Below are 16,701 nucleotides of genomic sequence, written 5' to 3' on the forward strand. Positions count from 1 at the left end.
TTGCATAAATCTGTTGGAATCAAAGATAGAGCTGTTTGTCTTTTTGAAGTTTTTCTTTTCTTTGGTGTTCAGGTGTTTTATATAAAGAGCTACTGGCTGCTTGAAGTTTTTGAGGAGCAAGGAGGGCTGTGCTCTTAAGGTTAATGTGTGGAAAAAATCTCTCTGGTTCTGTGTATTGCTGGGTTTCTGAACACTAGGAAACAGGTTTTGTTCAGGCTTTTTTTATCCTCAGTACCCAGCTAGCGTTTCCACGAGTTTTGAGCAGGAAATGGTTGTTGAGGATGCACCGTGGATGGAGGGAATTTCACTGGGGTTGTGCAGATCTTTGTGAATTTCTCAAATGCAGGAATATCAACTGTATAATTTCTGAAAGTGGGGGAATGCGTTCCTGCTCTCTCCTCTTTTCCATAACCCTGACAGAGTCAAAAATAGAGCTGGTGGCTTATCTATCTATCTTTATTCGTCACATGCACACTTCAAGCACAGTGAAATTCATCCTCTGCATTTAACCCATCTGAAGCAGTGAACAAACACACACACACACACCCAGAGCAGTGGGCAGCCCAGAGCGCCCGGGGAGCAGTCAGGGGTTCGGTACCTTGCTCAAGGGCACCCCAGCCCAAGGCCGCCCCACTTCAACCTAACTGCATGTCTTTGGACTGTGGGGGAAACCGGAGCACCCAGAGGAAACCCACGCAGACACAGGGAGAACATGCAAACTCCACACAGAAAGGCCCCCGCTGGCCGCCGGGGTCAAACCCAGAACCTTCTTGCCGTGAGGCGACTGTGCTAACCACTACACCACCGTGCTGCCTATTTATTTATTTCCTTCCTTCCTTCTTTCCCCTCCCCTGACGTTGTGTGCTGGAGTGCAGGTTGCATGATGTTTTTGAAGTCTTATGAAGACAAGTGGGCTCAGGCACCAAAATGCAGCGTGTGGAGAAAATGTAGCTGGCTCCGCATGTTGCTGTTATTTTCACTCTGCTCGCACGGATTTCTGACCACCAGGGAACGAGTTCTTGAACGGGTTTAGGTCAGGCTTCTGGGAACCTTGGCATGAGCAAGGGTCTCCATGAGTTTTCAGCAGAAATTTGTCATCAAGGATGCGTCATCGACAGAAGGCGTTGCACAGTGCGCAGCAGAAGTAAACAGTAGTCCAGAGATGGTGGATCACATTGCTTGCCTGCAAGCTTTGTTCTGTTATTTCTTCCCTGGTGGTCAGAAAGCTGTGCGAGCAGAACGAAAACACCAGCAACATGCGGAGCCAGGTACATTTTCTTCACACGCTGCGCTTTGGTCCCTAAGCCTCCTTGTCTTCATAAGATTTGCAGACATAGCAGATATTTGCTTTCTTCTGTAGTGGCTGCCACGTTCGCTTAACACGAGAACGGTCCCCGATTCAAAACTGGGCGGAATCGGTGCTCATTTTGAGCTTGGCGGCGAACAAATGGCGAGCTGCGATCTCTGCTCCATCCGTGCCTTTTGGAACAGTCCCAAACCGAGACGCTGAAAAAGCTTTGCGTGTTTTCTGCTGTGCAGTGGTTTACCATTTCACCTGACAAGCGAATAGACGCTCCTGAGAAACCTGGCAGAGCCATACTTTGCCTTTTGAGATCTGCTTCCCTTAACGTCCAGTTATCTCATCTCATCTCATTATCTCTAGCCGAGTTATCCTTCTACAGGGTAACAGGCAACCTGGAGCCTATCCCAGCTGACTATGGGCGAAAGCCGGGGTACACACTGGACAAGTTGCCAGGTCATCACAGGGCTGACACATAGACACAGACAACCATTCACACTCACATTCACACCTACGGTCAATTTAGAGTCACCAGTTAACCTAAACTGCATGTCTTTGGACTGTGGGGGAAACCGGAGCACCCGGAGGAAACCAACGCGGACACGGGGAGAACATGCAAACTCCGCACAGAAAGGCCCTTGCCGGCACTTCCAGTTATCGTCTTGCTAAAATCAGGTACCCTCGAAACAGCCAGAAAGACAGACCCTTAACGTGACCGGATTGCTTTCTGTAGCTTAGTGGTTGTCATGTTCTCCTAGGTGCAGACGACCGTCGGGACAAAACCTCGTTTGCACGGTTTTCCTGCCTCTCTGGTTTTCCATCAAGGTCCGTGACGGCTGCTTTAAAAACAAAATCGGGCACGATCTACATTTCTGTTGATTGTGGAACCATGGACATTGCAATTCGTCACGGGGAGGCGGTGTTCTCAAATGCCACTTCGTTGCTCGTTTACGGAGTGAGGTCAGGTCAACAGGGCTGCACACGGCATCAGAACGCTGCAAAGTGGCATTGACTCTGGAATGCTTCATCATGTCTCAACGAGTATTTGCCGGCCAACATTCAGACACATTTGCTTATCGACTCTCAAACCGTGACTGTGCAGTCCTCTGTTTGTGGAAAACATGCAAAGAAGCAGCTTGCCGCCAACGAAAGACAAGCACGCAGGCGCCCGTGTCCTTGAAGCACGCCCAGGTTTGCGCAGACCGATGCCATTCGACTGCATGCAACGCGAGCGGAAAGCAGAAGGAGCGGCCCTCAGTCACCTCCTTGGCAAGGCAGTGACGAGCAACCGATCCGTTGCTGTCGTTTCCGCCCGGGGGCCTGGCCACGCTCTCTGCCTTTCATCAGGGAAACGAAGCGTTAAAGGGTGTGCATTGGCCGGGAATCGAACCCGGGTCAACTGCTTGGAAGGCAGCTATGCTAGCCACGATACCACCAACGCTGCATGTCTGGCCTGGGGACAGATGCCTAAGTGCCATTGCTTCTGAACTTGAGGCCCAGGCAACAGCTGATCGGTCCAAGTGCTGAGGTTTCTGTAGTGTAGTGGTTATCACGTTCGTCTTACACACGAAAGGTCCCCGGTTCGAAACCGGGCAGAAACAGCGGTGGGTGGGTTTGTTTATTTATTTATTTTTTTTTGAGTGACTGCTGAGCTGTGATCTCTGCTCTGACCGTGCCAACTACGGAAGTGTTTGCTTTTCACCAGCCAAGGTATGGACACATTTGCTGAACAAATCCTACACAGTGACTCTCCAGTTCTCTGTTTGTGGACAAATATACACCTGTCGCTTGTTGCCAACGACAGAAAAACACACAGGAGCCCGTGTTGTTCACCGCTTCATGGGTCGAACGTACGCAGGGGCAAACTGATGTCATTCAACCCTGCAAACAACTACTTACGTCGCTCGTGGAAAGCGGAAGGAACAGTCCTCAGTCATCTCCTTGGCCCGTCCAAACAAGGCATTTGATTTCTTCCCGAGATGTTGTTGCAGCGCTTTTCAGCGCTGATCCTCATCACACTCGACCACCAGGTCATCTCTACGACGCCAAGGCCGTGCCCCTATCCTCGTGACAGTCGCTTAAGCGTGATCTGTGTTCTTCTTGAGGCCCAGGCAAGAGCTAACACACGCGTGGTTTCTGTGCTGTAGCGGCTGCCACGTTCGCTTAACACGAGAACGGTCCCCGATTCGAAGCCGGGCGGAATCGGTGCTCGTTTTCTTGAACTTGGCGGCGAACAAATGTCGAGTTGCGATCTCTGCTCCGTCCGTGCCGTTTGGAACAGTCCCAAACCGAGACGCTGAAAAAGCTTCGCGTGTTTTCTGCTGTGCAGTGGTTTCCCCTTTCACCTGACAAGCGAATAGACGCTCTTGAGAAACCTGGCAGAGCCACGCTTTGCCTTTTGAGCTCTGCTTCCCTTAACGTCCGGTTATCGCCTTGCTAAAATCAGGTACCCTCGAAACAGCCAGAAAGACAGACCCTTAACGTGACCGGATTGCTTCCTGTAGCTTAGTGGTTGTCATGTTCTCCTAGGTGCAGACGACCGTCAGGATAAAACCTCGTTTGCACGGTTTCCCTGCCTCTCTGGTTTTCCATCAAGGTCCGTGACGGCTGCTTTAAAAACAAAATCGGGCACGATCATCTACATTTCTGTTGACTGTGGAAGCATGGACATTGCAATTCGTCACGGGGAGGCGGTGTTCTCAAATGCCACTTCATTGCTCGTTTACGGAGTGAGGTCAGGTCAACAGGGCTGCACACGGCATCAGAACGCTGCAAAGTGGCATTGACTCTGGAATGCTTCATCATGTCTCAACGAGTATTCGCCGGCCAACATTCAGACACATTTGCTTATCGACTCTCAAACCGTGACTGTGCAGTCCTCTGTTTGTGGAAAACATGCAAAGAAGCAGCTTGCCGCCAAAGAAAGACAAGCACGCAGGCGCCCGTGTCCTTGAAGCACGCCCAGGTTTGCGCAAACCGATGCCATTCGACTGCATGCAACGCGAGCGGAAAGCAGAAGGAGCGGCCCTCAGTCACCTCCTTGGCAAGGCAGTGACGAGCAACCGATCCGTTGCTGCCGTTTCCTCCCGGGGGCCTGGCCACGCTCTCTGCCTTTCATCAGGGAAACGAAGCGTTAAAGGGTGTGCGTTGGCCGGGAATCGAACCCCGGTCAACTGCTTGGAAGGCAGCTATGCTAGCCACTATACCACCAATGCTGCGTGCCTGGCCTGGGGACAGATGCCTAAGTGCCATTGCTTCTGAACTTGAGGCCCAGGCAACAGCTGATCGGTCCAAGCGCTGAGGTTTCTGTAGTGTAGTGGTTATCACGTTCGTCTTACACACGAAAGGTCCCCGGTTCGAAACCGGGCAGAAACAGCGGTGGGTGGGTTTGTTTATTTATTTATTTATTTTTTGAGTGACTGCTGAGCTGTGATCTCTGCTCTGACCGTGCCAACTACGGAAGTGTTTGCTTTTCACCAGCCAAGGTATGGACACATTTGCTGAACAAATCTTACGCAGTGACTCTCCAGTTCTCTGTTTGTGGACAAATATACACCTGTCGCTTGTTGCCAACGACAGAAAAACACACAGGAGCCCGTGTTGTTCACCGCTTCATGGGTCGAACGTACGCAGGGGCAAACTGATGTCATTCAACCCTGCAAACAACTACTTACGTCGCTCGTGGAAAGCGGAAGGAACAGTCCTCAGTCATCTCCTTGGCCCGTCCAAACAAGGCATTTGATTTCTTCCCGAGATGTTGTTGCAGCGCTTTTCAGCGCTGATCCTCGTCACACTCGACCCCCAGGTCATCTCTACGACGCCAAGGCCGTGCCCCTATCCTCGTGAAAGTCGCTTAAGCGTGATCTGTGTTCTTCTTGAGGCCCAGGCAAGAGCTAACACACGCGTGGTTTCTGTGCTGTAGCGGCTGCCACGTTCGCTTAACACGAGAACGGTCCCCGATTCGAAGCCGGGCAGAATCGGTGCTCGTTTTCCTGAACTTGGCGGCGAACAAATGTCAAGCTGCAATCTCTGCTCCGTCCGTGCCTTTTGGAACAGTCCCAAACCGAGACGCTGAAAAAGCTTCGCGTGTTTTCTGCTGTGCAGTGGTTTCCCCTTTCACCTGACAAGCGAATAGACGCTCCTGAGAAACCTGGCAGAGCCACGCTTTGCCTTTTGAGCTCTGCTTCCCTTAACGTCCGGTTATTGCCTTGCTAAAATCAGGTACCCTCGAAACAGCCAGAAAGACAGACCCTTAACGTGACCGGATTGCTTCCTGTAGCTTAGTGGTTGTCATGTTCTCCTAGGTGCAGACGACCGTCAGGATAAAACCTCGTTTGCACGGTTTCCCTGCCTCTCTGGTTTTCCATCAAGGTCCGTGACGGCTGCTTTAAAAACAAAATCGGGCACGATCATCTACATTTCTGTTGACTGTGGAAGCATGGACATTGCAATTCGTCACGGGGAGGCGGTGTTCTCAAATGCCACTTCGTTGCTCGTTTACGGAGTGAGGTCAGGTCAACAGGGCTGCACACGGCATCAGAACGCTGCAAAGTGGCATTGACTCTGGAATGCTTCATCATGTCTCAACGAGTATTCGCCGGCCAACATTCAGACACATTTGCTTATCGACTCTCAAACCGTGACTGTGCAGTCCTCTGTTTGTGGAAAACATGCAAAGAAGCAGCTTGCCGCCAAAGAAAGACAAGCACGCAGGCGCCCGTGTCCTTGAAGCACGCCCAGGTTTGCGCAAACCAATGCCATTCGACTGCATGCAACGCGAGCGGAAAGCAGAAGGAGCGGCCCTGAGTCACCTCCTTGGCAAGGCAGTGACGAGCAACCGATCCGTTGCTGCCGTTTCCTCCCGGGGGCCTGGCCACGCTCTCTGCCTTTCATCAGGGAAACGAAGCGTTAAAGGGTGTGCGTTGGCCGGGAATCAAACCCGGATCAACTGCTTGGAAGGCAGCTATGCTAGCCACTATACCACCAACACTGCGTGCCTGGCCTGGGGACAGATGCCTAAGTGCCATTGCTTCTGAACTTGAGGCCCAGGCAACAGCTGATTGGTCCAAGTGCTGAGGTTTCTGTAGTGTAGTGGTTATCACGTTCGTCTTACACACGAAAGGTCCCCGGTTCGAAACCGGGCAGAAACAGCAGTGGGTGGGTTTGTTTATTTATTTATTTTTTTTTGAGTGACTGCTGACCTGTGATCTCTGCTCTGACCGTGCCAACTACGGAAGTGTTTGCTTTTCACCAGCCAAGGTATGGACACATTTGCTGAACAAATCTTACACAGTGACTCTCCAGTTCTCTGTTTGTGGACAAATATACACCTGTCGCTTTCTGCCAACGACAGGAAAACACGCAGGAGCCCGTGTTGTTCACCGCTTCATGGGTCGAACGTACGCAGGGGCAAACTGATGTCATTCAACCCTGCAAACAACTACTTACTTCGCTCGTGGAAAGCGGAAGGAACAGTCCCCAGTCATCTCCTTGGCCCGTCCAAACAAGGCATTTGATTTCTTCCCGTGATGTTGTTGCAGCGCTTTTCAGCGCTGATCCTCGTCACACTCGACCACCAGGTCATCTCTACGACGCCAAGGCCGTGCCCCTATCCTCGTGACAGTCGCTTAAGCGTGATCTGTGTTCTTCTTGAGGCCCAGGCAAGAGCTAACACATGCATGGTTTCTGTGCTGTAGCGGCTGCCACGTTCGCTTAACACGAGAACGGTCCCCGATTCGAAGCCGGGCGGAATCGGTGCTCGTTTTCTTGAACTTGGCGGCGAACAAATGTCGAGCTGCGATCTCTGCTCCGTCCGTGCCTTTTGGAACAGTCCCAAACTGAGACGCTGAAAAAGCTTCGCGTGTTTTCTGCTGTGCAGTGGTTTCCCCTTTCACCTGACAAGCGAATAGACGCTCCTGAGAAACCTGGCAGAGCCACGCTTTGCCTTTTGAGCTCTGCTTCCCTTAACGTCCGGTTTTCGCCTTGCTAAAATCAGGTACCCTCGAAACAGCCAGAAAGACAGACCCTTAATGTGACCGGATTGCTTCCTGTAGCTTAGTGGTTGTCATGTTCTCCTAGGTGCAGACGACCGTCAGGACAAAACCTCGTTTGCACGGTTTCCCTGCCTCTCTGGTTTTCCATCAAGGTCCGTGACGGCTGCTTTAAAAACAAAATCGGGCACGATCATCTACATTTCTGTTGACTGTGGAAGCATGGACATTGCAATTCGTCACGGGAAGGCGGTGTTCTCAAATGCCACTTCGTTGCTCGTTTACGGAGTGAGGTCAGGTCAACAGGGCTGCACACGGCATCAGAACGCTGCAAAGTGGCATTGACTCTGGAATGCTTCATCATGTCTCAACGAGTATTTGCTGGCCAACATTCAGACACATTTGCTTATCGACTCTCAAACCGTGACTGTGCAGTCCTCTGTTTGTGGAAAACATGCAAAGAAGCAGCTTGCCGCCAAAGAAAGACAAGCACGCAGGCGCCCGTGTCCATGAAGCACGCCCAGGTTTGCGCAAACCGATGCCATTTGACTGCATGCAACGCGAGCGGAAAGCAGAAGGAGCGGCCCTCAGTCACCTCCTTGGCAAGGCAGTGACGAGCAACCGATCCGTTGCTGCCGTTTCCTCCCCGGGGGCCTGGCCACGCTCTCTGCCTTTCATCAGGGAAACGAAGCGTTAAAGGGTGTGCGTTGGCCGGGAATCAAACCCAGGTCAACTGCTTGGAAGGCAGCTATGCTAGCCACTATACCACCAACGCTGCGTGCCTGGCCTGGGGACAGATGCCTAAGTGCCATTGCTTCTGAACTTGAGGCCCAGGCAACAGCTGATCGGTTCAAGTGCTGAGGTTTCTGTAGTGTAGTGGTGTAAGAATATAATCCTGAATACTCCTAAACCTACTCTTGTAAATGTGCGGCCCAAGGGTGACTGTCGTGTAGTGTAGCAGTTTAGGGTTAACTTTAGGCCAGAGATAATACGCGCTGCTCTGTACATTTTGTACTTTTCGTATGTTCTGTTCCTATTTCATATCCTGGTCAACTCACCATATAAGGAGTTGTTTTATTATACATGAAAGAGCAGACCATACACCCCCTAGAACAGGAGGAACCAGGAATGTGGTTTCAGTGAAACTAGAAGGTACAGAGAAAAGCAAAAGAGTATGTTCTCGCGGTTATTGAACTGTGCATAACTCCTGTGTGACCTTGATACTGAGTGTGCAAAACACATTCCATAACTTTCTACTGCTGATACTCCCTATGCAGAAGTGTGTATATATACGCCCTGACGCAGCTATGTGTCAGGACACGCAGAGAATAAACCAGATTGATTTAGACTCATGTGGTTCGCTCTCTTCTTGTCCTCGGAGATCTCCTGGTAACGCATCTGAACAGCACGCAGCGCAATCTTAACAATTTGGTGACCCCGACGTGATACTCTCAATCAGGTAAGACATGTTTGATTGACTACCTGGTTGGAAGTAGTTCCGTAGTGCCCTAAGGAGGGCTTTGTTTTCCCTGGTTCGAGTCCAGGAAGAGCGCGCTATAGAAATTTGTGTAGTGCCCTAAGGAGGGCTTTGTTTTCCCTGGTTCGAGTCCAGGAAGAGCGTGCTATAGAAATTTAGATAAATATCTGCTGTTTGTTTCTGTTCAGATCCGTTTGCTTTAATGTACGATGGGGGGCTCGTATCCTAAACCTGAGGTCACAGACACCCCAGCGGAATGGATGAATAAGTGTGGTTTAGGCTATTACGTTACGCCGTGGCTGGACAATTTGGCTGGGTGGACGGAGGCAAATCCTCAGATTCCATCGTATCCCCGTGATGGGACGTTTAATCCAGGCTTTCTTGCTTCAGCGCACCGTATGATTTATGAAAGCTTAGGCGATCCGGATTGGGACCGCCCTTATATGCGCGCAGGGTATGATAAATGGTTTGACATGAAGAAGGTATGGGATAAATCAAAGGGTGTTTACACCCCGAGACCTGTTTTAAAGGCTATTCTAAAACCAAAACTTTCTCAGTTAACCTCCCATGTAAAGCGAGGGAGGAATAGTTACGTCCCACTCATTCCTCATCTCATATACATGTCCAGTAAATTTGTTAGCACATGATTTAATGTGCAAATTAGAAGTAAATCTCACATCCACTCCAGATGGACTAACTATTGAAGTAAGTGAAATGTGCGGTGTGCAGTATGGGTTTGGAAGCCCTCTGTATGTGTATGTCTGGCAGCTCTGTTCAGATCAGCTCGCACACTTGAACACCTCATCAGTTGACACAGATTATATGATGAGGAGCGTTTGCTCGAAATAGTCGATGTGTTGCAACCTAGAAATGACGTCGCTATGAATATAAAGGAAGAAATAGCTCCGGCTCAGGAAGGTGGCCGTCCGCGTCAGCGCACCGTGTCGACATTTTTTTGGAGGGACACACCGAATGCTTTGCAGCTCCTGCGTGAGCAGTTAACTAGGTATTTACTGGCTATGAAACAAGCGAACCGTGATCTGTCGCAGGTTACTAACTGTAAACAGGAAAAGTCAGAAGTGACGTCGGCCTTTTGGAAACGTTTTGGTGAAGTTTGGCAGCACCTGGGTGGGTTAGAATTGGACATGACTCAACCCAATCCAATGTTCCTGTCCACCTTTTTATCTAACTGCCGCCCTGAGGTTCAGAACGTTTTGAAACATCACTTGAGCGATAGGACTCATTTGGTCCTTCGCCAAGCGGGTGAACGGTTGAGGACAATGGAAAGTGATGGGTTGTTAGATTGTAAGACTAATAAAGCATGTTTATCTGTGGCCCCACAGGGCCCCGGGTCGTATCGTCATAATAATGACAAAACACGCACCGGGCCTCGCACATGGTCGGGTGGGAACCGGAAGAAAACAGGCAGGTGCCACTATTGTGGAAAGGAGGGCCACTGGATGAGGGAATGCTATGCGCGGCGGAGGGATGAGCAGAGTAGGACGGGAGAATTAGGGGATGTGTTGCAAGGCCAGAATCCCGGACCTAAGGGCTATCGGCAGAATAACGGACAGGACCAGCGCTATCACGCCCCGCTATAGGGCTGCCCCCAGGGTACGGAATCCACAGCCGTTGCCATGTTAAATCTCTCTTTTAGCTCTCCTCGTAACGCGGAGCTCCCTCTTGTGCCTCTGTGTTTGGCAGGAAGGGAGTATCCGTTTATACTTGATACTGGGGCCACTATGTCCTCAGTAGGGAGGGATTATGAGGGTCCTTTATCTACACGGTTTGTTAGCTCTGTGGGGATAGAAGGGGTTCCTTTTGACTCTAGTTGTACACCACCCTTACCTGTCATCTGCACTCTGGACCCTTCATTGCGTTTTTCACACTCTTTCATTTTTATGCCAGAGTGCCCTTTTAATCTTTTAGGTCGCGACCTCATGAGTCTTCTCGGACTCTCGATCTCCTTTAGCGGCTCACACATGATTGTTGATACTCCGGACGGTGCTCCGCCTGATGTTTTTGCTCTATCCAGTTCTGTGCTGCCACATAACATTCTGAACGCTGCTTGTACGTCCCAAGCTCTTTCCCCTGTTCTCTCTGCTCTTCCTAACACCCTGTGGGCGGATCATAAGGACGATGTGGGCTCTGTGAGCTGCTCTCCGTATGAAGCTGTTATTAAACACTCTACACCTGTTTATGTTAAACAATACCCTCTGTCTCCTAGTAAGCTCGATGGTATTGACAATATTCTACAATCTCTTTTGCAGCAAGGTGTCGTGGTTCCTTGTGTCAGCCCGTATAACACCCCAGTGAACCCGGTCCCAAAACCGGATGGCACATGGCGCCTCACTCAAGATCTACGTAAAATAAATGAGCTCATCGTTCCCGTGGCTCCAGTGGTCCCTGACGTTCCTTCTCTTATGTCTTCTATTCCGTGTGACCATGCTTATTTCTCTGTGATTGATTTGTGCTCTGCCTTTTTCAGTGTTCCTGTGGGCCATGAGACTCAGCCCCTGTTTGCTTTCACACACAGGGGAAGACAATACACGTGGACGCGGTTGCCACAGGGTTTCATTGACTCACCGGCGGTCTTCACTGCCGTATTGCGGGACGCGCTGGCTGATCTCTGTCTTCCCCGGGACTCCACGGTGCTCCAGTACGCGGATGATCTTCTGGTAACGGCGGAGGATCAAGACGCTTGTGCTGCCGCCACATTGTCTCTCCTCACACTCCTGGCGCAGAAGGGTTTCAAGGTCTCCCGCACGAAGTTGCAGTTTTGCCTCACAACTGTTCGCTACTTGGGACATGACCTCTCCCAGGGTTCCAGGAGGCTTAGCCCGGAACGCGTTCAAGTCATTATGGACACTCAGGTACCTGCAACCAAGCACGCTCTCATGGCATTTCTGGGCCTCATCAATTACTGTCGTCAATGGATCCCTGACTGTTCAATCTATGACAATTGTTTGCGTTCAGCTATAAGTCACTCAGATCCTTTGACTCAGCCCCTGGTCTGGACTGAGGACATGCTAACGGCCTTAAAGGCTCTGAAGCAAGCTTTGTGCTCCGCCCCTGCTCTCGGGCTGCCGAACTATCGTTTGCCGTTTCACCTGTATGTGTGCAAACAGAAGGGGACCGCCTCTGGGGTGCTGGCTCAGGAGCACGGGGGGGGCATGCGACCTTGCGCGTTTCTGTCTAAAACTCTTGACGCTGTGGCACAAGGGCTTCCTGGCTGTCTTAGGGCTGTTGCTGCGTGTGCTCTCATGGTCACGGACGCTGAAAAACTTGTTTTGTCGCATCCGCTCATTTTACACACTTCACATGACGTCGTGTACATTCTGCGGAATCTTAGCACTCAGCATTTGTCTGCTCAGCGTCGCTCTGGCTATGAGTTTATTCTTTTGGCCACAGAGCATCTCACTGTTAAGCCCTCCTCGTCGTTTGATTCTGTCGCCCACGCTCTTCAGCGTCTTCTTAACTCACAGGATGACGATGTTGCGTTTGACTCACATGACTGTCTTTCTAATATCGTTTTTGAGACTAGCATCCGCCCAGACTTACACTCCACCCCTCTTTCTACAGGCGATTCTCTTTTTGTAGATGGTTCCTGTTCCCGCCCTGCGGATGGTGTGTTCCTGTGTGGTTACTCTGTCTGTCGCCTCCCTGATGAAATTGTTGAAGCTCATTCTTTGCCTTTTTCTTCTGCTCAGGCTGCGGAGCTCTATGCTTTGACTCGCGCATGTATTTTGGCTCAAGACACAGACGTTACTATTTACACCGACTCACGCTACGCTTTCGGCGTGGCGCACGACTTCGGCCGCATTTGGGCGTCTCGGGGGTTTACGACAGCCGACGGTAAGCCCATTTCTCATTCTTCACTTGTTACTGATTTAATCACCGCCTGTCTCCTTCCGTGCACGTTGGCCATTGTTAAGACACGCGCGCACACAAGAGGGGACTCATTTGAAGTAAAGGGCAATTCATTCGCTGATCGAGTCGCTAAAGCTGCAGCCGCATCCGGTGTCCTGCCTCCAGGCTTTAATTGCGCTTTAGTTTCTACTGATCGCATGGTTAGCGCTGTCTTACCTGACATAGATCTCATTTCTATCCAGGCCTCGGCCTCTGTGGCAGATACACAGTTCTGGGACGCCCAGGGCGCGACAGAGAAGAGTGGCGTTTTGCTTGACGCACAGGGCCGTCTTTGTTTACCTCGTCACTGTACTCCCTTTCTCGTCCGCGAGTTCCATGGTCCCACTCATCGCGGCCGAAGAGGGGTAGTGGAGGATATGAACAGAACATTTTGCATTAATAATTTGCACACAGACGCACACAACATTCTGGACAAGTGTTTAACGTGCGCCCAGAATAATCTATCTAAACCAGGCGCGGTACATCAGCACCTTCCCATACCCGACACGCCTTTCCAAGAATGGCAGATCGACTTCACTCACATGCCAAAGCAGGGCCCGTTCAAATACCTTTTGGTCATGATTGACAAATTTTCACGGTGGATTGAGGCTTTCCCGTGTAGCAAAGAGAACGCCCGAACAGCAGTGAACAAACTTACACAGGAAATTATCCCACGTTACGGTCTTCCGGTAGGAATTGACTCTGATAAGGGAACGCCGTTCACCTCTAAGGTAACGCAGGAGCTATGTAAAGACCTCAAGATCAATTGGCGTTTTCATATCCCATACCATCCACAGTCCTCTGGCATTGTGGAGCGCGCGAATAGAACAATTAAGGGTAAGTTGCGTAAGGCTATGCAAGACGCAGGCACGAAAAATTGGGTCCAAGTTTTACCGTTGGTCCTCGCTGATATGCGCATGACTGCTCAGGTCGCTCTCGACAATTTATCTCCGTACGAGCTCGTCATGGGACGCCCCTTTCCTGTCCCTTGGCGTAGAGGCATGCAGGTTATAGGAACGGGTGATCTTGAAGTACATCTCAGCGAGTACGCGGTGGGTCTCATGCGGGTGCTGGATGAGTATTGGGCGAGAGTAAATTCCAAAAAGCCTCCCATTCCAGAGGCACACACTCACCCCTTTGAGGTAGGGGACAGAGTTTTAGTAAAGAGATTCGCTAAACTAAACGCTCCCATGGAGGAGTCACCCTACAGTGGGCCCACCGATGTACTCGCTGTAACTCGCACGGCTGTACTAACGGACCTTTTTCCACAGTGGATCCATGCCAGCAGAATAAAGAAGGCTCCAATGTAATAGAAATCTATATTGTTGATGCTTAACAGATTTTTGTGTTTCAGAAAGTTGCTGTGACAATAGCTGACGGCCTTTTCAGGGATCCCCTTCCAGCATCTGGAGCAATCCAGTTTCGGCTGATCTACAAAGAGGGGATGGTTGGTGAGTCTTGCAAAGTTCTGGGCTGAAGAGTCTGAAAAGCACGGGAGCCTGTGACATTTTTCGCCGTCTGCACCCTGTGAGCATTAGAGAACAAAGTCAGTGACCAGTATGACTTTCTTCATCATCGTGCTGATCTCAACGCTTGGGGCAGGGTTACCCGCACAAGCAATACACCGGGACCCAAGGGATAACGAGTTTTGGAAATATATAAACTTCACTGTAAAAACATCAATGAATATGAGTATACCTTGTTATGTGTGTTCTTTGTTACCCCATGACAGCAGCGATCCTTTTCCGGTCCGAATAGCCCCATCTAACTATTCTAAGGTTAATATGACATGGCTCAGCCTGTGGCCCTCGTATACTCAAATTAAGGTTTTCCTGACAGACAATACAGACCCAGAGGTAAGGTTGTCAATACACTGGGGTGTGAATAATACTCTGGGCTTGCGTCAGAGTATTAAAGAGGGGATTGTAAGAATATAATCCTGAATACTCCTAAACCTACTCTTGTAAATGTGCGGCCCAAGGGTGACTGTCGTGTAGTGTAGCAGTTTAGGGTTAACTTTAGGCCAGAGATAATACGCGCTGCTCTGTACATTTTGTACTTTTCGTATGTTCTGTTCCTATTTCATATCCTGGTCAACTCACCATATAAGGAGTTGTTTTATTATACATGAAAGAGCAGACCATACACCCCCTAGAACAGGAGGAACCAGGAATGTGGTTTCAGTGAAACTAGAAGGTACAGAGAAAAGCAAAAGAGTATGTTCTCGCGGTTATTGAACTGTGCATAACTCCTGTGTGACCTTGATACTGAGTGTGCAAAACACATTCCATAACTTTCTACTGCTGATACTCCCTATGCAGAAGTGTGTATATATACGCCCTGACGCAGCTATGTGTCAGGACACGCAGAGAATAAACCAGATTGATTTAGACTCATGTGGTTCGCTCTCTTCTTGTCCTCGGAGATCTCCTGGTAACGCATCTGAACAGCACGCAGCGCAATCTTAACAAGTGGTTATCATGTTTGTTTAACACACGAAAGGTCCCTGGTTTGAAACCGGGCAGAAATAGTGATCGGTTTGTTTATTTATTTCTTTTTTGAATATTCCGATCCAGTAGTGGTAGTGTACATGCATTCAGCTTCAGCACACTGGAATGGACAGTCTGTGTCGAATGTATACAGTGCCTTAGAATGCTGATTTTTCAGCATCTTTTAAGGTCAATTATAGCAGGAGTGAGAATATTGAAGAACACAGAAAATAACCACAGTAAGAAGTGGACTCATCAGGCTTTGAGCATGAACCATCACCAAACACAAACAGCAAAATCCCCAGTGTTGAATTCAGTGACGTAGCCAGGATTTTTTACATGGGGTGGCCAAAGGGGGGCCAAGGATATACAGGGGGTGGCCATGCTGTGACTAAATAAAGGTGAGGTGAGGGGGTCCGGGGGTCCTTCCCCGGGAAATTTTGAATTAGCTAGATTTGAGTTCCTGTATTCTGATGTATCTGGTGGCATATCTGGTGCCTAACTCTTGAACAAAACACATGTGAGCCAAGAGGTCAGAAATTAATGTATTCATTTATTTATGTAACATAAAGCATCTGCAAAACAAAGAAACCATCCAACTTGTTTACTCTAGTTAAGCAGCAGGATTTTAACGATCACTACTAAAATGCAGAAGTAAAAACTAAAAGATCACCTGCCCCAGGCACCTGGGAAGTAGTAAGGATATTAGTCAGGCTTGAATAAAGAGTGCTTTGCTCAGGAAAAGGAAAATACTTGTATACTTAACTCATACATACAACATATGTAAACACAACACGTTGTGATATTGTCCATTGTAAGTACTGTACAAACTAAATGTGTTGAGTTACAAAATGTGTTTGTGTGTGTGCATGTGTGTGAGTGAGTGAAAGTGTTACACTGATGTAACACATGACATAGATGAGGTGTAGTGCATGAGTGGTGTGTGTGTGTGAGAGAGACAGGGGGGAAAGTATGTGCACTGCATGTAGATATAGATGAGCTCTGTGTGTGTGAAGATATGTTACATGTAAATACAAAAATGAAGTGCATAAGTTGTGTGTGTGTGTGAGAGTGTATGTTCAGAGTGCATGAGTGTTGTGTGTGTTATACGTGAATATAGAAATGTAGTGCATGAGTGGTGTGTGTGTTGAGAGTGCACGAGTGTTGTGTATACCAGTGAGTGTGTTACATGTAAATATAGAAATGTAGTGCATCATGCAGGGGCGATTCTAGCATCTGATCTTTGGGGGTGCTTAGCCCCCAGAGCTGACAGAAGCACCTGGCTTGAACGACAGTGTTTCTACGTTTATTCCGCATTTAGACTAGACTTAACTAGACAAGAAGACTAGACAAGACTAGACTTATGCAATGTTTTAACAGAAGCTGACCCAATAAACTATGATATCTACACATTTACAACCACTGACACAAATATTTACGTTATTTTTAACTAAACAAGACCTACTACTGCATTTGTAATGTTGGAGCTATTCATTTTGAACAGTGGTAATTGTTAATTAATGTTATTGTGTAATA

The 16,701-nt window shown here is 49.2% G+C and overlaps 2 protein-coding genes and 6 non-coding genes across 9 annotated transcripts in view; 4 read left to right on the forward strand and 4 right to left on the reverse strand.

Annotated features, from left to right (window-relative positions):
• LOC132891954 (protein NLRC5-like) overlaps window positions 1–16,701 on the reverse strand; it is an 888,139-nt gene that overhangs the window by 491,488 nt on the left and 379,950 nt on the right. The gene's annotated exons all lie outside the window — the stretch shown is intronic.
• Window positions 2,670–2,741, reverse strand: trnag-ucc (transfer RNA glycine (anticodon UCC)). Its single transcript has one exon. It is a non-coding gene; the product is annotated as a tRNA-Gly (tRNA).
• Window positions 2,829–2,901, forward strand: trnav-uac (transfer RNA valine (anticodon UAC)). Its single transcript has one exon. It is a non-coding gene; the product is annotated as a tRNA-Val (tRNA).
• Window positions 4,603–4,675, forward strand: trnav-uac (transfer RNA valine (anticodon UAC)). The gene has a single exon. It is a non-coding gene; the product is annotated as a tRNA-Val (tRNA).
• trnag-ucc (transfer RNA glycine (anticodon UCC)) lies at window positions 6,219–6,290 on the reverse strand. The gene has a single exon. It is a non-coding gene; the product is annotated as a tRNA-Gly (tRNA).
• On the forward strand, window positions 6,378–6,450 carry trnav-uac (transfer RNA valine (anticodon UAC)). The gene has a single exon. It is a non-coding gene; the product is annotated as a tRNA-Val (tRNA).
• Window positions 7,994–8,065, reverse strand: trnag-ucc (transfer RNA glycine (anticodon UCC)). Its single transcript has one exon. It is a non-coding gene; the product is annotated as a tRNA-Gly (tRNA).
• Window positions 8,176–15,068, forward strand: LOC132891916 (protein NYNRIN-like). Of its 2 annotated transcripts, none has more exons than XM_060930046.1 (2): window positions 8,176–8,749; window positions 11,256–15,068. In XM_060930046.1, exon 2 carries the CDS (start codon window positions 11,629–11,631, stop codon window positions 13,984–13,986), a length of 2,358 nt encoding a protein of 785 aa, XP_060786029.1. In that variant the 5' UTR covers window positions 8,176–8,749; window positions 11,256–11,628; the 3' UTR covers window positions 13,987–15,068. The 2 variants fall into 2 exon arrangements, with proteins under 2 accessions (XP_060786029.1, XP_060786038.1); XM_060930055.1 differs by having other exon boundaries at window positions 11,304–15,068.

The sequence above is a fragment of the Neoarius graeffei genome, chromosome 1 (genome assembly GCF_027579695.1).
Source record: "Neoarius graeffei isolate fNeoGra1 chromosome 1, fNeoGra1.pri, whole genome shotgun sequence".
Lineage (NCBI taxonomy): Eukaryota > Metazoa > Chordata > Actinopteri > Siluriformes > Ariidae > Neoarius > Neoarius graeffei.